Source organism: Monomorium pharaonis, chromosome 9 (genome assembly GCF_013373865.1).
Source record: "Monomorium pharaonis isolate MP-MQ-018 chromosome 9, ASM1337386v2, whole genome shotgun sequence".
NCBI lineage: Eukaryota > Metazoa > Arthropoda > Insecta > Hymenoptera > Formicidae > Monomorium > Monomorium pharaonis.
Window position 1 is genome coordinate 5,792,634 of NC_050475.1, and position 26,349 is coordinate 5,818,982.

The 26,349-nt window shown below is 30.8% G+C and overlaps 2 protein-coding genes across 7 annotated transcripts in view; both read right to left on the bottom strand.

The window, feature by feature from the left end:
* LOC105836201 (leucine-rich repeat-containing protein 15) overlaps nt 1-26,349 on the bottom strand; it is a 106,990-nt gene that overhangs the window by 35,935 nt on the left and 44,706 nt on the right. For 3 of the 5 annotated variants that reach the window (XM_028193893.2, XM_012680067.3, XM_012680066.3), the window contains exon 2: nt 17,244-17,313. The exons of the other annotated variants lie outside the window; for them this stretch is intronic. The gene's annotated coding sequence lies outside the window, so the exon portion shown is untranslated. The remainder of the gene's footprint in view (nt 1-17,243; nt 17,314-26,349) is intronic. 5 annotated transcript variants of the gene reach the window in all.
* On the bottom strand, nt 7,057-14,310 carry LOC118647435. Of its 2 annotated transcripts, XM_036292341.1 has the most exons (8): nt 12,170-14,310; nt 11,839-12,017; nt 9,367-9,503; nt 9,156-9,288; nt 8,170-8,331; nt 7,824-7,940; nt 7,577-7,738; nt 7,057-7,471 (listed from the first exon to the last, which is right to left on the bottom strand). In XM_036292341.1, exons 1-8 carry the CDS (start codon nt 12,336-12,338, stop codon nt 7,175-7,177), a joined length of 1,356 nt encoding a protein of 451 aa, XP_036148234.1. In that variant the 5' UTR covers nt 12,339-14,310; the 3' UTR covers nt 7,057-7,174. The 2 variants fall into 2 exon arrangements, with proteins under 2 accessions (XP_036148234.1, XP_036148233.1); XM_036292340.1 differs by lacking the exons at nt 7,057-7,471; nt 7,577-7,738; nt 7,824-7,940; nt 8,170-8,331; nt 9,156-9,288 and having other exon boundaries at nt 9,408-12,017; nt 12,170-14,295.

The following is a 26,349-nucleotide window of genomic DNA, read 5'->3' on the forward strand; positions in this document are numbered from 1 at the left end:
ATTTTAATGAAAGCTTGATAAAACGTTATCATACATCACAACTATTCGATTATCGATTTAAAATATCTTAGTTGTACGCTTTCTTTAGTTTTACAAACAAATAAAGATTTGCTTAACTTTCTTAAAGTCCGTTGGGACATTCATATTCCATACATTCAAATACGTTAAAATATAAACAGTAATTTTTTAATTTAGGAATTTTATCGATAGAGTTGCTTTAAATACGCCTTGATGACTATACTATTAGAGAGTCCGAGATTCATCAATAAATCGGTTAAAAAATAATACAGTATTAACGTTAACGAAAGTGCACATTACGTTTGCTGATAATTTAAAGTAATAATATTTTTTATAGTATGATAAATATAGATTTATTAAAAGTAGACTTGACTGAATAAATAAACTACTTAAAATTGCTTCTTAGATTTATTATGTGTAGGGGGTTATCATTTTACAGTTAAAGGAAATTCTCTTATTCAAAAAAACTGTACTTTTCCCGTTTTTATGCCCGATTTAATTATAACCGATATAACTTTTTAACCAGAAGTAAAATGGATAATTCAAGCTGTCAGAAAAATTATATAACTTCTACAAACCTGGGCTTTAGAGGTTAAAGGGTGCGCTTAAGAAGCAATAGGAAAAGAAAGGTATTATCTATATTAGAAATTTATTAAATTTCAAGTAATCAGACAATCCTCTAAATCCTCGTCAAGAAAAATTCGACGTAGTAAATATGTAATAATGAATCAGCGTAAGTGTATTTGCACGTTTTTGATAGGAATGATGGATCTGAATCCTGCTTCGGTATAAGCTACATCAGGAGTGCATACAAAATTTTTCTGAACAAATAGAGAAATGTCTGCTCTAAATGATGAATTATTAGAAATGTGGGGTATTGTGCGAGAAGAAAATTAATATACGCGCGTTACTATTTAATGCAAGGTATCGTTACGTTACGTCAATGGACGTTGTGAAGCTACGAACAAAAGCTCACGTTGAATAACCGAGACAAACCGGGTTGAATCCTAAGAGCCCAAGCCTTACTCATTGAAGGCGTAAGGTATACCGTAAAATATACTATAAAATGTATTAAAATAGCAGTTGGTGCGCTCCTGCATTTACGCTTTGCCAACCTTCGACTTATGATGGTCACGTAGCTAAATCCTCCCGGACAAATAGAATTAACTGCTCGATTATATTCCCAGATATAATTAATTCATTTATGCCCCGTTCACGTGACCCAGAAGCAAGATGTAGCATCCTCTAGAGAGTATAGAAATTGATTCTATGTACAGTTTGGTAAAGAGATAATTTTGCCCAGAATAAATCGATAAACTCTTTAACACACACATTTTGGAAGATAAAAAAAAATATAAAATTATAAAATTATCAATATTATAAATATGATTTATCATTGAATAATTTTTTAATCTTTTGTATCGCAGAATATATAATTTATATTAAAAACGATAAAATATATGTAATTTTTGATAAATTTGTTTTAATTATTAATGAATTTTATTATACTGTATTACATAATAAAACTCGTCTATCTCTCAACGGGTTTCTGTTCTATCTATATGAAGTGTCGCTGTTTAACGTATAAAGAATTACTTGCGCGCGATTACTTTGAGGAAAGTCAGTGTTACATGATATAACAATGTTACAGATTTGAGACATGGATTCTTCCGCACAGTTTAGTGCAAAATTAATCGTAAAATTACCACCGCCGCCGGTTAAATATAACTTTCATGAAGTGAATTCGAAAATGTCGCGTATTCTCATAGTGCACACTAAAAGCTGCCCCTTTTACTACGGACTTTAACGTTTCGGCGAAGTTGTAAAATCGACTGGCTGCATGGACATACATGTTTGTCACTTGCATCCTGTTAAATATTTAAGCAGACATCGCCCGATGTTCACGCAGGTTGTACATAGCGAGACTGACAAGACCTTTTCCGTGCCATGCAAATTGAACCCCGAGGGTGTCGTCAGGGCGAAAATTGGAGAGCACGAACGAAGATGGTTCTTCATCTCGGAAAGATACACTTAGAGGGGTCGACTGTAATTTCTCTGACTTTGTTATTGCAGTAGAAACAAAATAGCAGAGCGTCGTTACGCAAGAATTAACTTTCTCATCCCATCGGTCATTTCTGCTTATTAGGTTGAGCGGCTTCTACCGTTTTTACCTCAGATAGAAACGAAAAACGTATTCTTGAGTTGTCGGCAGTTAGATTTCTTCTACGAGTGGATTGTTTCATGCAGTTACGGATTGTCGTGCTCCCTCGCGGACTCGCATATTCCGAGCACGTGTCACAAATGTGGTACGTTAAGGAGACTCGATCTTGCAGAGAAGAGAGGTCGTATAATATGCATAATTTCTCCAGACACGTGTACGTATATGTAGTGTTATCTTAAGATGATGACGGAATGAAAACATAATTAAAATTTAAAATGTATTTAATTGTTTTGTATTTGTCTTATCTTGAATATTTAATTTAATCTTGAATTTTACATATCTTTTATTCATCATGTACAAAAAACAATACAATTCATAAAAAGTAAAATTATACACATCGCTAATTTAATTATTTATGATATAACAAAATTTTTATTGATAAGTTGACTTGATTATTTCATTGTCTTGATTAAGTTAAATAAATTTTATGATTCAATGCATAGCAGATGATTCAATAATACGTTATATGTACATAGCATCTGAGATCCGGAGATAGATGTTTCTGCTTGTTAGTATTGGATATTATTTTTGTCTCAAGCGCATCGCAATTATGCAATAACCACAATTAAACAGATATTCCGCGAATAATTTAATATGCAATTACTCATCCTATTAATCACTGATAAACGAAACTCCGATATGAAAATTGGGTGAGAATGTTTCTCTCGGAGAAATCGAAGGTTCGAGGGGGAGGCGAATGAAGCGACGCACGACGGAGAAATGTAATTTCGAAACGTTTTATGTAAATCGCAGCCGAGAAATTGAAGCACACGCGAACGCCACGTCCGGTGCATGGAGCCGTCCGGAACTTTTTAATTAACGCTATACGACGACATTATTTATCACATCGGATCCAGGAGGACCCCTACGGTTTTATCACATTATACACACGCGCGCAGAATTAACATGGCGCATGCGTCTCGGTCAAATGAGAATTCACTTCCGCCTTATTTATCTGAATAATAGAACATGCGCGATATGAGTTACGTCTCGCCTGTCATAATTGCGGCGCAAACACTGTATCTTCCTCAGTGCGTCAATAGCGTTGTTTATAATTCGGCCGCTGCAATATTGATCGATATTATGTTGACGTGCACTTTTTTGTTTTCATAGCAATTTCAATACACAATTACGACGGCGGAGCTTGCGACAATAGATGGGACAAAGATAGGGAAAGGAAAAAAATGGCTCGTGTCTCACCTATTTTAATGTCTTCCTTTGTTATAATTATATCGTCCTTTTTTTATTTAAAGAGATTATTTAAACCAGGGATTTTAAACAGGCTCCGAAATGTAGTCGTATCAATAAATACGGGACCTTTAATAAATTTAAAATCAAGTTTTAGGCTAAGAATTTATTTACTTTTAATATTTTTGTAGCTGAGTATTTTTGTAACTAAGTTTCAAACTAAAATTTAATCAACTCAAAGACGATTTAAAATCCATTAACTAACAGAAGTCTTGTTGTGATTACTTGGTTTTTTATTTCAGTTTATTAAAACACAGTCTGTATCATTAAAGATATTAAAACACTTTTTGCTCAAAGTTAATCATTCTCGTATGAAAACTTCGATGTTTTCCCTTCTCTTTTTTCTTGTTTTTTCTCGCCCTGACCACGAACCAGCATCGTTTTCATTCGCATTCTTCCACAAATTACGAGAACCGGGAAATAAATATCGGGTTACGCGCAGATATTGCGAGATTGCTCGTTGTCTGGTCAACCGCGAAATGTATATACACAGTACTGGTCTCGGGATGGTTTCAGATTAGTTTTAAAGTACTTCGCATGTGCATGGAGGATAGACCGAGCGCTTCCGAGAGGGTGGGAAAAAGAGAGGAAAAGAGATAAAGGTGGGTCGCGGTGGAGAGCGAAATTCAGAGAAAAGGAGTAAACTGCGAAACCGCCGCGGCTACAACCGCGGCGGCGACGGCGACGGCGACGGCGATGACCGTGGTAGCCGCGATTCGTCGACGAGATACGTTACTTTGTTCCGCGGATTAAAAAACATTCGTGCTTTTTCATGTACCGCTATTTGCGCGCGGCAATAAACGATGAAATATATAGCCCAGCATGTGGTTCTCTAAAACTGTCCATACTACGCTAAATTATCCGAGCGAGGATCGCGTTTGCCGTGCTCGCGACAGCCATTCACGCACGAGATCGATACAAGTTTTTGTTTTTTTAAGCCGTCTCGCGAACCGTAAAAAATACTTTTTTATAGATCCAATTGATGGTCCAGATTTATGGGCAATTGCTTGGTATATTTTGAAAACGTTTCTCGCATTTTTAGGCTTAAAGCATATATATTGCCACGTAAACACGTTACTCATATAAAAAATTGCAAGAGAATCTAAAAAAAATTATGCAAAGAATTTTAAATTTCTTGTGCATATTTTTAATTTAAATTTTTCTTACGTGACTTATTTTTAAAAAAAGATTTTATTCTTTTTACAAAGGCAAGTCTTTTTTAATTAGAAAATTGAATTAAATATTATTCATTTTTATACATTTTTTAAATAGAATATAAATAAGAAATTTAATATCTATGTGTCACTGTTTAACTCGGGAATAGTCATCTTTTCTCAGTTTTTGCGTAAACGATCATTTGGAGTAATTTTTACAATTTACCTCAGTTAAAAGTCATTGTTATTTAAGTACATATTATATATTATTGATTTTTCTATAATCTATTAATATCTAAGGACATTATGTATATAGATTTAACCAATATTTCTTTAAAGGAGAAACAAATAAAACACAAAAAATGAAAAAGTATATTATTATGATATTCTAAAACAAATAAAATTAGGTAATAAAACGCTCTTATTTCATGGGTTTTTATTAGGATTTTATTTTACTTTGTTTATTATATTATATAAATGTGTATACAGAATATAATAAAGTGTATGCTTTAATAAAAATAAACATTTACAGAAACTCATTATTTGAACTTTTTGTATTATATTAATATAAAAATATTAAAAGATTATAATATTTTTTAATTTAAACATATTATTTTAAATTTATATAAGCTTTTACCATACTTGATTAATTTAATACGTAAATGATTATCTAGAATGTTTTCTACCCAGCTGAAATTTTACCGGATTGATATTATAAATCGGTATTATAAACAAGTTATAACTTGCTTTTATTGTTTAAATTAAATCTTGAAATTTTTTAATAAAAGGTAGATATGGATTGTTTCTATTGTACGAATTGGATCTCAAAATCTTTGAATGAAAGGTAGACATGGATTTGGAGTAAAAAAATTGCTCTGTGATGTGAGCTTTATTTTTTCGATGTTAAAGTGTAAAAAATGTTTTAGGTGACTATTCTCGGATTAGTGCTATTTAATATCCATGTTATGTATCGATTTTATTGATAAATTGTATATCTACCACGCATAAATAGCGCCACGTGAAAAGTTAAAAATCGATTGTACTTAGATATAAAAATAGACGTTTAAGTGCGTAATGTATCTAGACACTATACATATAATACTGCATGAAATTTCTCCTTGGTGACTCCTTTATTTACTCGCTTCCATGACCGATATCGCGATATTACAGATAGATTTTATTGACCAAAGAATTCTCGCGGAGACAACATTTGATGGAAGCGCAGCGTCGTGTTGATAAAAATTGCTAACAAATAAAACTTTAGATATTAACTTTTGAAAGTTTTTTTGTAGGCGCGTGTATTCATAAGTATAAAAATGAGACGGAATAACTAATGTTAGCAGTGGAAATATCTTTTTCTATAGTAATAAAGGTGACTATTTCAGTTTCTACAATTGCGCGATATAATAGTAACAGACCGTTATTCGTCTCTCTTTGTACGAATATTATTTATTCTCTTTTAGGAGACCAATTAAAATATTTCGCTAAATTGAGAGAAGGATGAAAGTACCTCGTATAAATACGTTATTCGTAGAAAAAATTACAGCGACTTCTTCTTTTAAGGGTAAAGACTGAGTTTCCGTCATACAGATCTGCATATCCAAACATTATTACGGAACGTCGTTTATTATCTGTGGTACTTATTTACTCTTCAGATTTCTTTTATAAGCACGATAAATGCGAATTTCTTTTTTTTTTTTTGGCAAATTGTTGGTGTGCATTTTAATGTGCAAAAATACATCCGAGAAATAGCATCAGTATACGAACCAATGAAAAAATTTGCATAATTATGAATTACTTATTGCATCACGGACACATTTACACGGACTTTTTCGAACACTTTGAGAAATTTTTTGTATTATTAACACAGTCGCAATTTCAGTAGTTGAAGGTAGAGAACGTTACGGTAATTTTAGTTACCATCTTGGATCTATGTTAATCCATCTGTTACACTGTCGGATCGTAGTAAGACCGAGTACACACACTGCAAAACATATCCACTCTAAATTCCGCGAAACTATAACGGAAAAAAGTGACTTTTTTTCCACTTTAAATAAGCGTGAAATTAAAACGGAATTATATACGTAGGACATTGTCTATAATAATGTCCTTTATAAATAAAACGGACTAGTGTCCTTTATAAATAGAACGGACTAATGTCCTTTATAAATAGAACGGAAATTTAGTCAATTTTATATTCTTTTCCGGATACAGAAAAGAACATATCATCTGGAAGACAATATTTTATTACATTCAAATATACATTATACATTATTACATATATACTTATAAAATATATACATATATACATATATATACTTATATATATATATATAAAACATTATATATATATGTGACCAGAAAATATAAATGAACAAACTATATAGTTTGTATACAAAAAAATAAAACCTTTATCCATAATAAATGTATTATATTAGTTTGTTTGATATATAATATATATAAGAGAAAAAAGAAGGAACAAGTACAAAATCCCAAACAAAGATAAAAATGTAAATAATAATAAAAGAAATTCTTAACATTTTTCCAAAGTACAATGAGACAAAATTTCTTTAGCTCGCTTGCATAAAAATTCGTTGTTGTTACCGAGGCACAAAGCATCAATTAAACCAAGCAATTGGCTAAAAGATGATGGATAAGTCAGATCCTTCATAAAGTAAATGGCAAATCCTAAAGCGGCTGCTTCTTCCGCAGATGTAACATCAATTTTTAGTTGATCAATCTCACTGATCACAAGCCAGGCAGTAGCATCATTGTAAAAAACTTTTGGTCCAGGAGAAGGTAATAGTAGATCATCAAACGTTGGAACTTTCTGCATAAATTATACAAAACATACAAAGAATTACAGACATCTATTAAGCATATATAATAAAATAAAAGAAAAACGATTTTAATAATTTATTATACAAGATTTTACCTGTTCAAGAAAAAAGTCTTTTGTCCCTCGTAAAGTTACAAATTTTTGTAGCTGCAGAATGTTGTTAATTCCTTTCTCCGCTGTCTTTTTATACATTGTGTTTATAGTATTAATAACACTTTCAATAGATGTTTTCATCCTTAATTCAGCTTCTTGGACAAACTATAATATATACCACAATTTGTATGCATACAATTTTAGTATTTTTCTAGTATTCATAGTATTTTTTTTAAGTATATATACTTACACATTCTTTTCGTGAAAGATAGTAAGGCCACACATTTCCAACGTGAGGTCGAACTTGAAATGATTGCTGAAGTAATTCAACAATTGTGGTTGTCGACAATTCATCTTCTGCTGAATCCTAAAAAGGGACAATAAAACAAATAAATGTAATTTTACATAAGAATGCAAAAAATTGTTTTTTAATATGTTGAGTTATATTAATTTAATATTGAATTTGTAAGGCAAGAAAATTAGAATGAGCCTATATCTTATCATCTCATTAAACCATCTTAACTTTCATTTTAAGTATTGTTCGATTCTCTCTCTTGCACATTTTAATATTACGAGATTCTTAGAATGCATGTTACCTGAAGTTTCTTGTAAGCCTCTTCTGGAGTTATTACTTGTATAAGTTTACCCTTTTTGTTTGTTTTTTTTTGCAACTGCAAAGGATTATGCATCTGCTGCATACATTCTCGACGGTTGTTTCTGTGACGTCTAATATCAGCAATTTGATGTACGAAATGTCCCTGTTTCACATCATAACTTTTGACTATAGAAGTCTGGACTGCTAATTGCATATCCAAGCAAAGAGTTTTTGTGTAATGGAGATGAAACGCACCCCTAATGTTAAAGTAACAGAAGCCCGATGGTAAAAGATGAGGAAAGAGAGAGACAGATTGAGTCATTCGTCACTATTTTATAAACTGCAAATTACCGAATATGCATTAAAAAAATTAACGCAAATAAAAGTTGAATTAGTTTCATAGACATACATATTTATGCAAGTAATCCTGCTAATATATTCCCATAATAAAATTATAAATTAATTTTAAAAAACAAAATCGCTTAATTGCATTAATTCTAATTTTATTATGGAGATATATTAGCAGAATTACCTGCATAAATATATATATTTATAAAACTAATTCAGCCTTTATTTGCGTCAATTTTTTAAATGCATATTCGATAATTTGCAAAAAGTTGATAAAACAGAATGACTCAGTCCGTCTCTCTCTTTCTTCATCTTTTACCATCGAGATTTTGTTTAATGTTTCCAATTTCTGCCACTTTAACATTGGGAGCGCGTTTCATCTCCATTACACAATAACCTAGACTGGTATTCATAGTCGGATCTTATATTTAAGATCATCTTAAGTACTGTCTTAAGATGCCATCAGCCAATCACAGAGCCGTATTAGCCTCTTAAGATATGGCTTGAGACGATCTTTAAATAAGACTCGACTCTGAATACCATTCTTAGACAACTAGCAGTTCAGACTTCAAAGATCATAACAAAGTTGAAAATTGTTATATAAATACATCGATTTAAAAATCTACTGTATCTACTTACACATTTAGTTTTAAATTTGGGTGACTGTTCTATATGGATTGAAGGAAAGTTTGTTACAAGAGCTTCTCCTAGATCACGATATTGCCAACGTTTTTTCATATGATTTATGTTGTGAGGAATCAAGTTGTGCCTGCTGATTAAATAAGGTACACAAGACTTTATATTTTTGTTTTACTATAAATAAATAAAGACATCAAATGTATATACTTACTCCAAATGGTCTATTATTTCGTCTTTTAACTGAGAGCATAATTTTTTTTTTTTTTTGGGACTCATAGCTTGCCCTTCCAAAAAAGGCATTACATATGAACTAAAGCTAGGTAATAACTGGGTTTTATTATTATCAAGCTGCAATATTTAAAATAATAAAATAATGGAATTAATTTACAAGACCAGTAAACCACCCCGAAGGCAAAAGAATGTGAATCTTGCCATTTATAACATATTCTGGGACAGTCCATGGATACTCGAGTTTGCAAATGCTGTACATTTTAAGTTCATTTTTACAAGATACAACATAACTGCATGTGTTTTGTTGGTATGTTGTAAGAAGAGTTTCCACAAGCACATAGAACACATTTTCAAAGAGAAATATGCGACAAACTCTACCGAACAAAGGATGATCATCAATCTCTCCAACTATCAAAATGACATTGTTCTTGTATTGTACACCATGATATTTTAAGTATGACAATTCGATTGCATCAGAGACATTATCAGAATCAGGTAACATTTCAAAGATAGTACTTTCATGCTCTTTTATAATAGCATTTTTAACTTTTATGTCCGCTGATGGAGATAAAAAAGAATGTTTAACAGAGCCATTACTATGAAACATTTGATAAGCACATTCTATTTGAAAATGATCCATCACAGAATAGCAAATATTTTTGTAGGAAAAAAAACGCTTTTGCTTGACAACAAAATGTTTGCTTTCAGCACGTATACATGATTGGAATCTACCTGGCCCATGAGTGTGCATCTGTGCAGCTAAGTGAACTAACATGTGCAACTTGGGAAAGAAATTACCTGGATATAATTTCACATACAAATTTTGGTGTTCATGAACTAAAGCCTCTATTGCAGTTAAAGATTCAACTGTCAATGCAGGTGACCATATCAATTTAACAAGTCCGACAAGCAAAAGAAAACACTGCCAGTGCTGATTATCAGTAGGAATATCATGATGCAGAAGAATCGGCAAATGATACATTAGTGTGAAGTTTGCTTTACTGGTTCCCGATATAGAAAAATCTGGAGGAATAATGCGAGGCCTTTCACCACTTGGAATGCTTTTGTGAAATTTAAATTTGCTAATCAGAGTATTCAGGCGATCACGAGTAATTAAACGTTGCAAAACAATAGTTTTCAGGAACAAGCTTAATTCTTTTGGAACAATACCCTCCAATAATACGTGCATAGGATCATACAGAACATCTTTGAATATATTGAAGAAAGGAATGTGCCGAAATATGGTATCTCGCTTAATTCCATTCTTTTGAGACTTTTTGGAATACAATGCCTTATTTTCCTTCATCATTTTTTTCATTTCATCGACAGTTCGATAATGTTGTATTTCATCTCGCAAAGGACATTGAGAATGATATGACATTTTAGGAAATAATGTAAATGACGCAGTACAGATTCTACATTGTTGCTTAACGCGAGGAGAAAAACATTCCTTAAAACCACATAATTGATGTGCTGCTAGTGCATCAGCATGATATGCAAATAAATAGCCATAAAATTTTTCTCCTTGTGGATCAGAAGAAATTATAATTCCTGTAGAAGCAAGCATCTTTAAATCGTTAATGAAATTATTAAGAAGAATCTCATGTGTCTTAAAAGATTTCAATGATTTACTTTTACATACAGCAATGCAAAATGTAGCTGCTAAACGTGATCGTAATTGGACAGGTATGTTCAGAATTGTCACGTAAAATAAACATATTTTGTTAGTACCTCTGTGCATGCCAATTGGATTACATAATTCAATATCATCATTGTATAATAACAAAGCAATGTTGTTTTTTTCGTGTGCAATCTGTCCAGGATGATTCCTGAATCTTTGACCCTGCATTATATCAGTTATGTGATGATCTGACAATGGGGCATTATTTTTGAAGAAGGATAAAATTTCATTAAATTTTGCTAAATTCTGAATTATATCAATAATTGACACTACATATCCACTACTGCCATCAGGAAGATCTACTTGTTGAGGAACAAGATACACACCATTTTTTATCAATTGACGTTTACGTAATCTATCTGAGACTGACTGAGAAACATCGTTTTCATGACCAATGCAGCCAAGAAAATTTGTCATTACGTTTATTGCTATTTTAGGAACTTTATGTTTTGCTTCCAGGAGTACACAGAAATCTAAAATTTTATCGGCAAGATTCAATTCTTTTTCATGTTTTTCTACTATTACATCAGTATTGACATTAGTTTCATTTTGTTGTAATTCTACAACTGGCAAATCACATGCAAACCTCGGGGCAACACATTTATGAGTCTTAAATTCTGTTAATATTGAAAAATAAAAATTGCATTTACGACAATGACAAATTACTGTGTGTTTTGATCTGTTTGTATGCGTTACATTTACGTGATGTATTAAACGTGTTTTTTTATTGCAAATTAATCCACAAAGCAAACACTCGTAACCCATTATTACCCAATTATTTTCCTCAGCTACAATTATATCATTATCCTGTTGCTCTACATTGTTGGCAGATTGCAGAGTTTGTTGAGAGTCTGGATCTTCATTGGGATTGATTACTTCCATTACTTCGATCACTTCATTGCGTACTGAGTCAGTCAAATTTTCTATTGCCACTATTGTAGGCATTGTAACTGCAATGAACCAGTAGATTTTATTAATTTCCCTTCACAATATAATAAAGTATACACTGAGAGAAAAAAAGTATAACATGCACGTAACGTAATATAATCTATAATAATAATAATAATAAATTATCAAATAATTTATTTGTAACAAAACTTACTTTCGTGCGTATGAGCTTCTTTAATTATTTCCACACGCTCATGTAAAGGCGAATAATGCCCGCAAAAAGAGCACACATTTGTGTTATCATCCGCCTGAGGCAACTCAAATTCGTCGCAATCACACGCCGTACATTTACCGCGATGGTTACCGCGTCGATCGACACCCATTATTAACACCAACAATTAGTAATAAAAATATTTATTATAATTGGGAAGAGGACGGCCGTTAGAGTAACAAGTTAACACTGTTGTGAGTGAACGATACGGCTATCGCTACCGCTCGCGCCATATTGCGTTGCGTTTTGTTTATTTCGTCCGCTTTAATATATATGGCGGACCACATCCTTTATAATGTCCGGTTTAACGTCTGTTTTATAATGATTACTTCCAGTCCTATTTATATAAAGGATATTGATCTATATAAATAACATGTCACATTAAGAATTGCGCCAGTCACGCTTAAATAAAATGGACACGTAAAAAATCCGTTCTAATATGGTATATTCCGTTACAAAATATACATGTCCTTTATATATAAAGAGGATATGTTTTGCAGTGCACTACGTACAGAGTCCTAATTAGTCTTAAATTGACTAGCGTGGCATACCATCGTGCACATATACTACAGTAATTTGGCATTAATGTGCCTGCTTAATGGGATTGGTCCGGTTACATTTTAGGCAAATATAATCTCAAAATATTTCTCATCACGATTCTCAATATTTCCGTAAACTGCTCGAGCAAGAAAGAAGAGCGTGATTAAAGGAATTAAAGACAAATAAAACTATTGTTTCTCTTTGTCTTTTCGATGGCCCTATAGTTAATAATTAACGATACGAAACGTGTAGCTTAATTTAAAAGCTCATATAGTCACGTAATGCGGATCTCAAATTTTCCATTTATTGTTGTTTATCAAAATTTTCTTTTCTATCTACTATTTGTCTGTATAGTACTAATATTTGTAGAGATTTGTGTCGAAACATAAAATATAAACTCGCAAATTTGAAAAGAAAAATTTTTTTGTTTAAAAAACCTAGGAAAGTAATACACTAAATACAAAGTTCTGTTTTTAATAGTTCTACTCTTTCTGTGTATGAAACATACTTTGTATGTTTATTTGATTTATTAATATAACAAAATAATTACAGACAATTTTGTAGAAAATACAGTTACATAAGCTTTAATTAAATGTCAATAACATATTATTATGTATTAAATAATTGTGTTAGATTTAATTATAAATTGCTTGCAGCGGCACACACACGTAACCAAGTCTTTATGTCGATCAATTTCATTTTTGGCACATTTTTCAGGGGAGATGTTCAAATCAAATCATATTAAATTTTAAATCCAATCACTCTGCATAAATAAGTGAATATTTTTCTCTATTTTTAACAAATAAAGTTGCTTCCGTCTGATGGCGTCAATACGTAGTATGGCAGATTGATGTCGCTACAAAATGGTGCAGCACAATTTTGTATCGAAACTTTCGTTCGAATTGCTTTGAAACTTTAGATCTCTTGACATCTACGAACAAATATGACTTTTTTTACGAAGAATAAACCGATTTGATGCTTCGCGATACGTTGTCCCACAAAGAGTAGTTTTGCTATTTATAAATATCTTCTCCTTTGCTCTTTCCCAGAAGGATGTTGTAACTTCTTATAACTTAAAATATATATAGGTGCTTTGTAATACCCACCGTATGACCTAGTCACGTAACTCTTAATATCGTCAGAATATAAATATTTAAATACAAAAGTTTATAAGAACTTAGCAATATGTGATTTGCAATACACAGTATACATATTCTGTCTTTGTAATATGCATACTGACATATTTAAACAAATTTTATCAACTTTGTACATATACGTGCTTGCAATTATCATTTTCTAGATATAGTGATAATAACATTTTACAGAGCAAATTAATCTTACAGCGATGCATTTTCACATTAGTGTTGCTGAATAAATAAAACATTGTATTAGTTAATTCTTTTAGTACTTAAGAAAATTGTTTGCATCGACCATGACATTGTGATAAGATAAAATTAAACTGATTAATGCTTTTTTGATAATAATTACAAAAAAATTGTTATTTATTGCTTCTTGTAACTATTAAAAAGAAATTGTAGGTGTTGCTTTGAAATCGATAAAGATATTTAACAGATATGTTAATATAAAAGAAAAGTAAAAAGAAAAATACAAATGACAAGAGTAACAAAATATTTGTTATTTACATATTTTTTATTTTCGAAAAAATTATTTTCTGCTGAAGATGCTTTTCTATTATAGGAATTTTTGGATAACTTTTATGATTTGAGATATTTGTCACATTATAACTTGTAATATTTAGAGATATTGGATCTTATTAATTATTAATGTTATATCGATCGAGAGAAGGAAATAGCAAGAAAGAGAGAAATAATGTGATGTTACGAAAGACGTGTTTCGTAGGTTCCTTTCAGTAATTCGATCTTCACGTAGTTCATGGAGCACGCTGTTCATCCATTAATTTTGCCGCGTATACTACAAGGCTCCAACTCTGCGAAATATATTCCAGTTCGCGTCAGTTCGCGTATACACTTGGGAGGACCAAAGCGAAATCAGAGAGTTGCACCGTACGTACTCCGACGGGTTTACGCGGACAAACGCAATTGTAATAAAATCTCCACGACTGCTGTCCGACAGAGTGCGACGAACTCTCTCTCGATTATTGTTTCTAGAATCTCATTCATTACGTATGACAATACTGTCCATCGATTCACGATATCAAAGTACATGTGTTCGATGTTCCACTGCAATTCCTCCTACTTCGATTAATGTTAGTTAATTAACATGGCGTTTAACGTAAAATCATGTTACACGCTTTGAATGTACGAGATCTATCGACGTAGTTTGTAATGAACACAAATTCAGAAACGGATGATTTATTCGTGCTTTCCGCAGTGAGTACAGTGAGCGCACAATGTTTCGTAAAATTGAAATTCGTAAAAAAAATAACGTATGGATGAACGATTTTTTATAATTACAAAAATTCCATGCAAAACAAAAGAATTGCCAAGCCAGACATTGTTCGATTTCGTGTAGAATTTCCAATATTGGATCGCAAAAGAGTTTTGTTCGATCTTTTTTTTTTTATATTCAACGCTGAAATCAAAAAAACCTTCTCGGTGCTTCATATGCAAAATTAAATTCTTTTCCAAAGCAACACGTAGATAACGAAGAATTCCGGTAGTAGTTGCATATTTACATTCATAAATCTTTCGCGTAAACACCGATTGCAACACGATTTAATATGCATGCATTGCTCTTTTATTTTCTTATGATATTCTTATCCTTATTGCGATTCTAAAATGTGCATAAAATTCCGTCTGTGTAGTCATCTGCGTTTCAATGAACATTATTTTTACCAGCAAAACTAATTTAAGTTTATTCGTATTCCGTCTATACTTACATTATGCATATGTTATATAATTCTATAAACTCCTGTTTCTTTTTTGTTCATTGTATCATAAAATAACTTTAGTAATCATATTTCTTCACTTTACTTTTTACAAATAACATTTACCAATAATTTTCTTATGACAATTTAATTCCTTCAAATTTTTTGTAAAATCTTTCAGTTTATGGAGAGAATTTTGTGTCGTTTTCTGTTATCTGTCCATAGTTTTACTTTGTTCTTGCAATTTTTCGACCATGAAAATACATTTGTCTACCAACAGAGAAATAGATGCCACTCTAAATGCTATTCAAAATGTCATTCTAGACTATTCCATTAGGATTTCATTTTCTAGTTTGTCGGATCCGATACCTTTGGTCGTCCTTATCGTGTTGCTTTCATTTTATCAGTCTTTTAAATTGTATTTGTACGCTTACGAACAAGTAAGGAGAAAAAAAAATGTACATGCATTACAGAAAAAGTTCGCTTTTTTTTATATTCTTTTAGTTTGAATTATCTCGAATATTGGATAAACATTAGTTGAAAATGCACGTAATCCCACGTACAATTATTTCCTTTACATTTGTTTATTTTAGTTAATAAAATGTAATATACCCTTCAACATGCTACTTCCATTTACGGTTCTGCTAATTATTTCGCAAACGCGTATATCATCACAAATAGAATTTATGAGTCGCAAAAGCCGCACCCTTTGTCACGCATTATAACCGTATATAATTTCTCTGTTATATATATACAACACATGCAGAAACATATGTTTATGTGTCATTTTTCTTGAATTATAGATATAATAGTGATGAAAAATGTTATAGAAATTTTTTTTAAGATTTTTGGAGTTCCTTTTATTAAAATTATTAAAATTGAAATTACATTAAATTGCAAACATTGTGAATATTGGAGTTTTGTTAATAAAACACTGTGTTCGTAAAACATTCTATTTGAAACCATAGAAATATGAATACAATAATTTCAACTATTTCCTCAACATACATTTGTTGTAATTTAATAAGCATTAAACACAATTTTACAATAACGTAATATCAAAAATAGAAGGAAATGTCCATTACTTTTGCATCAACCTAATACAAATAATTAACATATTTAAAATAAAAATATGATTCTGCGTCCTCGCTCTTTCTCTTTGATAACATTTAAACAATAATTATTTTTTTTGTTAATTATTATTTGAAACCATTTTGATCATTATTCGCAACAATCATTCCAATAAACATGTAACAGAATGTCAAAGATTAAAAAAGAACATAAAATCCAATTAATTGTAATTAAATAATTAATAAAAACATATTTATGTTATATAAAATTACAAAGATATAAAAAATTACAATTATATAAATTTACTTGCGGCATTTGTGTGGTTATCTACTGGAAAATTAGTTTATGTAGTTTATATGTTACAGGGCATGTTATATTGTATTTTGTTGAACATAAGTTATAGTATATTACGATCAACATCCAAACTGTATAGACATAGTTTCCATATGCTACATTTTTAACCCTTTAGAAACAAGAATTGTGTGGCGCAACAATGTGTTTATCTCGTTCGAATTCGCGATAGCGTATTATTTTATACGTGGCGAAATATTTACTTACCGGATGTTGCGGGTGTTTCTCGTTTAATGGAATTTTACCAGTTGGAGCTTACATTCTGTACGGTACGTACCTGCAATGAAAAGGATTGCACAAATGAAACCAACGAATATACAATGCAACAATACGACGCGCATTATTTTGAAGCTCGCAATTTAAAAGCTCGTCTGACAGAAGGGAGTACAATCTATACAATAGGCCTGCAAATTGTATATCGAAAGTCGGAAATGTAGAATACACTTTTGAGAGAAGTGGAAATATCTGGCAGTAATTATTTTGTACAATATTTTCAAACAATTACATCTATGGAAAACATTTTTATAATTTATCTTTTACCATTTATTATTATTAATTTACCATTAATTTGCAATTTTAAATTAATCTTGTTCTATTAAACGCTTTATGCTATATCGTATTTATGATTATTAGAATTTGCATACAGAAAAAAGAATTTTAGTTGTTTGTTTAAACAAACGCAATACTCATTGATTATATTGCAAGAGCATGTTCGCATAAGTGTTATCGTTGATTTCAACATAATAATACCAAAGTGCGGAGATTTCGTGACGTTCCGGAACAATGTATATCCAATTTCAATTAGACGGTTACTATTCGCCGAGATTCGCTTTGGACAAACGGTTGATTGTTATTAGCGTCTCTTGGTGTTTCACGATGAGATACGAACATTCGCTGTACCCTCTTCCCCAAACTCTGCACAATTACAATTTCGCGCGCGAGGCGCAATGCAATATAAATTGCGTATCGGCACATAATCGAGAATACAATTTCGTATGTTTAGAAACGAAAGAACCAAATGGGATGTTTTACGAGTCGCATAATACAGAAACATTTCCTGTCAGTTTAAATTTTTTAATAAAATTCTGAAAATTTACGCCCATGACTATATAACGTGGAAGATGTATGATAAATATGACATGAAAAAAGCTTTTACTTATGAAAAATACGGCAAAACTTAAATTAACAAGGATTATTATCCGTGCTTCATATATTTTGTTAACAGTTACTCTGTGTATTTAGAAATTGTTCAGAATATACGAGTCATTTTTCTTTAAACGCGTCCCTTTTATGATAATCTCTTCTCTGACATAAATATGATCAAAAACACGCATATTATTAAAACTTCTTTTTGCGATACACAAAAAATAGATATATCATTAAAAGAGATACGGTTTAACGGTGAGATAATACGTTTTGCTAAAGAAAAACTTGAATGGACATTCTGACTTCAGAATCCATTCCTTTGCAAATGATTGTAAGAATAATGTAAACCTAGTACGAATTTTAATGGACTATCATTATTTAAGAACAATCTTGATTTCTGCATCAATATTTTTCTAAAGAAAGAGGTGTGCTTGAATTTAATTGTGAACTGGAGTTCGTCTTTGATACCGACAATATTATAATTCAAAGACCAACTTTAAATACTTTATATAAAAAGAACCTAGATTTATATAAATATTGCGATTCGACGAAATATACGTGCAGATGTTTTCCGCTTGAGATACCAATATTGCGAAATGTTTCTAAAGAAGATATTCTTGCTCAATATTCTTAAAATACAATTTTACGAAATAGCGCGTTTTCGTTTTTTGGGGGGAAAGGGAGAGAATTTATAAAGATACACTAAAAAAAATTTACTAAATTGAAATAAATATTTTTTTCAAATAGTACTATGCAGAAGTTTTGTAAAATACATATTTTTGAAATAAGATAATGTTTTTTATAATTTAGAAAATGTATTATACATTTTGTATACATTTAGAAAATGTATTATACTTTTTCTAAATTATAGAAAATATTATTTTAATTGAAATAAATATTATTTATTTTTTACAAAATTTGTGCATGATATTATTTAAAGAAATATTTATTTCGTTTCAGTAAATTTTTTTTTCAGTGTACATTTTTTAATTTCCTCTAAAAAACAATTTTTTATATACGATGTTTTTTTGGATTATGAAAGTTATTATTTTATTTATTAACATATTCTACATAAATGTTTTTATGGTCTCTCAGTAAAATCAAATTCACATAATTAGAGGTTATTTACTTTTTCTATACCTTGTGAAAGCGGAAAGAGTTACGCTTGATTTAATTGTAAATTTGCGTTTAAAGCTAACAAAGAAATTTATTATCTACAATAAAGGTAAATCAAAATCATATGTTAGAAGAGAAATAAAAAACTATGAATAAACATCATAATTGAAATATTCCGTCTCGGAAAGTCTTGCATTATTCATATAAAATTACACTTTATTTCTACGATTGAAGGGGGAAGGGGGGTAACATCGTGATTAAAACTACTTTTATCTTCTGTTTTGCATATTATTACGTTTACACTTTAACGCTGCTTGCATGACAGTGCGGAATTTTCTGTTATGCTTTTACGCGTTAAACGTTGCGATTCTAATTATTCACACATCAAGATTTACTGCAATGAAGATGCATTGAAATATGAACTTTTGCGACCTATTTTTGCATCAGAATATCAAAGGAAAGAATCTGCATGAGCTTCAAAGAACGTTCGATTGATTCCGCTTTTGAAGTTTTGTGGGTAAGAAAATTCGATTCAAGCATGCTCCATTATTTAATGGAACATTACTACTATTTTTCTTACGAATTTAAATATATGTACGTTCTCAAAAGGCAGACACACATTTTCCGTAGATTCCTAGGAATAAAAATGTTTACGGAACATTACAGCTATGTTTATTCATGCTCTAATTGCTATAAGCATGCGAATGTCGCACAATCAGGAAACCTATGTGATAAATCTTTTATAATAGTCGCGCTAAATGCAGTCTCTGTTCCGTACAGGCAAGTTGTATGGGTGCATGTGAAATTATTACCAGACATTACTTCTTGTAAACAATACCGCACCGACACGCCTAAAAGTTACTGCGCGATATACATATCATAAAATTGAGTTAACACGAAAACATACTATTTGTAATAGCGGTATTTTAGAACATATTGAATTATCAATATTGAATATTTCTTTTATATATTATTTTTCTGTAAATTATTACTTTTTTAGAGCTTTATATTAATAATTTTGAAGACAATTTCAACACTTTTTCTCTGGGACATCTTTTTTCTAATAAATGAAGCAAAAGACGCATAAATTGCATGGCAGTATGATCAGCAATACTGCAAAAAGTTGACATTCTAACAGCTTAAATAATCTATGTAATTGTTTTAATAGTCAAACGAGAAATTATTTTTATATCTGTATTTAACTAAATTTGTAGATATTTTAGCAAAACGGTTTTTTTCATACAGATTTGAAAGTAATTAATATAATTATGTAGATTTCATTTAAGTATTCAAGAGCATGATACAAAATAATATTATACAAAGCGTAAACTTTTAATAATTAGTTTGAACGTTCTATATAATTACTTTAATGGTATAACAATTATTTTCAAACATATCTAATTAATTTTTAGATTTTATTTTAAGAGAAACCGTTTTTCCACGCGAGAATAAATGTATGTAAAATTGAAATATAAATTATTTCACCGATTTATTTGCCTATTTATTTTTACAGGTTAATTTTATCGTATACAAAACGAACGTTATAAAGTTAAAAGTTAAAAGTTAAAAAAATTACACAAAAACTTTACAAATGTTCTACATACCTATAGAAGAGAACAATAAAGATTTTAATAATATAAAACCTCTTTTTATCACATTGTATATAAAGTTTTAATATAAAGTAAACATTACTACTTTATAATATTATGGCAGTCGGTCGCTATTCCTCTAACGGCTTTTTTATTTAATATATTGCTCATATGTATGCAACATTCTAGCATATTATTAAAAATTAAATTAAAATATTAATATGGATAAGAAGATTCACGCAAAAGAGATTACACGGATATTAAGAAATTAATAACATTAACATTAATAACAAGATAAATAAATGCTGAATCGAGCAGAGGATTGTAGAATACGAACCCTTTGACGGACATAATACACGAAATAGATCCTAAGGGCCTTTGTTGTCAGTTAGAACTGTCCGCTCTGGACAGGTTAAAGGATGGGCGCAGACATAACACGGATTCAAAGGTGGTTCATGACAATCAGATTATACAGTTGGAAGAGTGGTAGACTTCAATCGGGGTTATGACGGAGAATATCCGCTGCCATAAGAGGTTACACCGAAACAAGACATGCGGAACACCTGTAGCACTGTAATACCTTTTGCCCTGCGGGTATATACATTCATGCTTTGCTTTGCTTCTGGGTCACCAGTACTCTCGCGTATCGATGGAAAAACGTGCGCGCTGAAACAGCATTCTGAATCTGAAGGAGTCAGCTTTACGGAGTGAGCTTCAGAAATTCAGTAGTAGTACGTGTTTCAAGTAGAACAGTAGTCGAACGAGCTGGTTAGTTCCGACGGTGGGTGTTAAAAAGGAAGGCACACTCAGTCGCGGGAATGAATCTGAACGATAATATTGGATAACGTGTGGCGCGTTTGATCTGGCTTTTTGCGATTTAGTAACGAAAAAAAGAGAACGCCAGATACGTATAGCTCTCTTTTTGAATCGAATAACCTTGTGTTAGAAGATAACGACGCGTTTAATCGATTTCAAACGCGTCTGAAAAATAAATTATCTTTTTTTTTTTAATTTTATAGAAACTCATGACGTTTACAATATGCAATATATTATGTTTAAAAATTATGTAAGTAATAAATTTGATAACAATTAAAAAATTTGTTATAAGACATATTTGCTTATAAAAATTATAAAATAATTCAATAATTTTTAAATTAGTTTTAGCACAAAATTACTTGGCACTTATCTCAGAGAAAGTCATTTTGCGGATTTCAATCTCGGCGAAAAAGTTACTGAAATCCGCAGGATGATTGGTCTTAGTAACTTTATGTAATTTTACGCTTTAAAAGACAGCTCGCAGAAATGCAAGATAAGTCGATTTAGTCTTTGCAGGTTACGAGAAGAAAAGTCTTTTCACGGGTATCAAGAAGGATTGCGATAAGTTTCGTTCTCAAAACGCGAAAATAAAAAAAAAATTTTAAGAGATATCTATTTATTTATAATCTTTGCAAGGATTGTTTTGAGTAAAAAATTAGGTGCCTCGCGAGCATAATAAGATTATGTAGTAGCAAGAATTTAAGGAGAAAAGTGGCATTTATCCCCCGGAAATTCATAACAGTAGAATAGTGTTGATATATATTCTCTAGTGATTTCGGATCTATCACAGAATATTTCATTCTAGGGATAGTAACGTATTCCTATTGGGAGTAAAAGTATACGTGTAGGCGAGCGGCATATCAAGAAGACCACGTAATATAACGGATAAGATGACGTGCTATGATCAAAATTCTGAAATCGAAACCTCTCTTAATATTTCGATCAAGAGTTCACATATAGTATTTTATAGTAATAATTTATTCTTTGTTCCTTTCGAATCATGTATAATACACGTTTATATATCAAATTATAAGAATTATAAATTATAAATACATGGAAAGAACGGTTTTATACCATATGTCAAAATTTAACAACACAGATACAGATTTGAAAATAATTTTGCTGGACCATCAAAATAATAATGAAAGATATTTGGGTATAATGACCAATGCTAAAAAAATTTTTTTGATATTCTAAAATTAGCTTAAACGTATTTCGATAGTCCTACATAATTATTTTGATAGTCTAACTGTGCTCATATGCATAAAAATTTTATTTAATTGATTCTGAATATTGTATCCTTCAATTTTAGTGTTAAAATATTTTTAATTTTAGCTGATTTTTTTAAAATTTTGTATTCTGAAACTTTTTTAATAATATATGTATACACAAAATAATACACGTTATAAAATATTATATTATTTCTATTTTGTTTATTTTTCTTAGGATTTAATTTTAATTCTATTTTGTATTATTTCATTTAACGCGTTTTGTTGCATGTACGTCTCATGTTTTCGAAAGCTTAATCAGAACAAAGGTTTGCTATCTTATACGATAATTTCTGAACAACATGTTTCGTGCAAGTCTGTGTGACTGTAGTGGAAGGTCTTCCGGGTCTTTCTCTTCCAGTCGGGAAAATCACGCGGACGACGTGAAGTAATGCGATTTTGGCGAACAGGAGATTCGATGCAGTAGAAGTAGCTTTTCGCGATTCTGGATTCTCATGGGAGTCCAGAAATTTATAAGAGACTGGGAATCAGATAAATCGTATTGAAACAAGAAAGTAGAAATGTATTACTAGTTTTTAACGAATTGTTTGATATGCGAAAAAAACCTATTCTAGATTTATATCGCATAGGTAAACATTATAAATTTTGGAAAATAATTATTTGTGTTTTCCTTATAACAATATTAAACTCAAAAAATCATGTCAACTTGATATCCTTTATGTGATATTCTCTTGTAAAATTATATTTTAAATACATCTCCCTAAAATCTCTTTCTCTTTTTCCCTCTTTCTTTCTTTTTATTTCTTTAGCTCTTTCTTTTGTCGTTAGTTATATGTATAAACTTCTTTTATTTTAAATATTATTTAGTTATTACTCATTTAAATTAAATTTTTAATTAACTCATTTAAATAAAACATTTAATTAAAAAATGTAAGACATAATTTCTTGAACAAGTATCTCAAAAATTTTACCGTACTCATCTAAAAGTAGGGAAGAAAAACATTGACTGTTTGAAGGTCTTAATTGGAGTTATTCAAATATGTTTCTTTTATATACACACACATATATATATATATATATATATATATATATATATAATGTAGAAAAAGAGAGAATTTTTTAAAAATATTTTTATTAATTAATTTTAAATAAATATATACATTTATTTAATAAAATATTTGCTTTCTTATACGCATAAGAATATTATTCTAATACTGAAAACAACAATTACTCAATTTTAGTTTTTTTCTTTTCAACAATAGTTATTTGTTTACAAAGAATATTTTTTAAATCATTCTCTATCTTTTTAAACCGTTATTTATCAAAAGAAAAAAGTAAGTTGAGTAATTGTACCACTTATTTTAGCAGCAGAATTAATATTCTTCTGCGAATACATTTAAGTTTTTATTGAATTTAAAGAAATTAACACAAAAATTACAGCATTCTTTTAGAAGAAAATGACTACGCAACCATTTAGAAAAGTTTTTTGAATTTTTATTAAATAAATTGTTTTCAATGAAGTAAAAGATAGATATTTCAAAAGGATGTTTGTAAATTGATAAAAAAAATTGCAAACTGATAGAAAAACTCCGATGAACGATATGGCTACAAACGAGTTATTTAGATAATTTAGATAAAATGTATATCTATTATATTTCAGCTATTTATTACAGGTCATCAGGCTTGTAATTATGGTTTTATTTTTAACAAGAAATGCACGTCACTTTATAACTATCTCTTAATATGAAAGGAACTTTCGTAAAGTTTTAATTGAATCTAATACAAGAAGTGTAAAGTTGAGTCTCGGTTAAGTGGCTTTTCATCCGTACGTAAGATGAAGTTACAGAAATTGGCAAGTTTAATCTGCATACGTAGTAAACCGTAGTGAGCAAAACTTGCATCACGCATTTATTGCGCTTAACTTACGGTCGTGACAAACTATTAAATGCAATTTTCAGGATACAATTTTCACGTGTTACCTTCACCGGAAAATAGCCAATCCATTTTTTCTTATTAGTAAATAAAATATCTTTCGCGCGATTTATTGAGAAAATCTGATTTTTAAATTAAAAATTTTAAAGATATTTTAAATTTTAAGTTGGAGCAGTAACATTATAACAGTTGGATCATTCTGAAAAAATAAAAAAAATATAAAGTGTAATATATACACTTAGTGCGACGCTCGGATGGAAATCCCGCCAGATTTTCGTATCCTTCCCGTATACCAATGCGCTTCTAAATCCTTGGATCACAGCACGGTTGAAAGCATAAACGGGATGTAGTTTGATGGCGGACAAAGCACCGGAACGTGGCGCGAAACTATAATAGGTCGTACCATGAATGACTGATACGATCGGTGATTCTATTCTCTTCCGCTACGCTTAGCGTATAATACCGTTAATAACGTTAAACATTACACTAGCGTGGATTTTGCACCGAGGTTTTAATAAATATATTACGCGGCAAAGTGCACATTTATATAATTCGATTTTCATATAACCGTAATGTCGCGGGATAATTACATACATTAACTGATTTCGTTTGTCGGGCGGCGCGGCAGGTCAGAATCCAGCGACGGTGCCAGAGAAGGAGAACGATGCAGTTTTTTAAACGTATGGACCTTACGTACGTTCAAGCGTATCGTAAGTTTGAGCGTATATCATACAAGCTATCGCTCTGGGGCGAATTTGAGATTCGGTGTCACGACTTTCCCTCTAAATCACGCGCCCACTCGAGATTACTTCGCGGAATCGAATGTCGAATAGATCCAAGAGCGTGGTACTCTCGAGACTTATACGCCGCATATGCGCCAAGCTTTTCCTTTATCGGCATTTTCATTCCCTTTTCGTGCCAACAATTCTGAATGCACAAAGGGCCCGAATCGCCTTTCACTTGATTTATTAAGGCGCATGTTTCGTTTCAACACACCAGAGGAGTTTTATAATGCGTCTTTTCTTCAGACCTCACAATACCGTCGTGTTAGCGTTTGTACTCGTTTGCGAGAATGCTTATTTCTTACGTTCCTCCATGCTTATGAATTAAGCACTTTCTGAAATAGCTTTTATTCAAGCTAATTAAAGGATGAGAATTTTAAGTTCTGTATTGTTTTCAAGCAACGTATGTTTTTATTTTAGAATTCTTATTATTTTAGAATTCTTATATATTTCTATTTTTTCCTAATTTGAATTAATGTTATATTGTCATTAATAAGCTTAGTTTAGAATTTAAATTCTACCTAAATCAGGTTGCCTATTTTTAGATAAAATTGCTATTTTCTGCATTCTAAAAGAAGTTTGAAGTTATTGATCGTGACATTGTAGCAACTATTCGTAGCATTCAATGTGGTTAATATATAAATTTGGCAAAACAACGTAAAACAAATTATGATTCTTCATAATTCTTCTACTGCTTTGTATC

Bases quoted from the DNA above. Each gene is read 5' to 3' on its own strand.
- LOC118647435 (XM_036292340.1), bottom strand. From the start codon at position 12,338: ATGGGTGTCGATCGACGCGGTAACCATCGCGGTAAATGTACGGCGTGT. The intron at 12,018-12,169 runs GTAAGTTTTGTT...GGTTCATTGCAG, and splicing joins AGAAGCTCATACGCACGAAA to TTACAATGCCTACAATAGTG.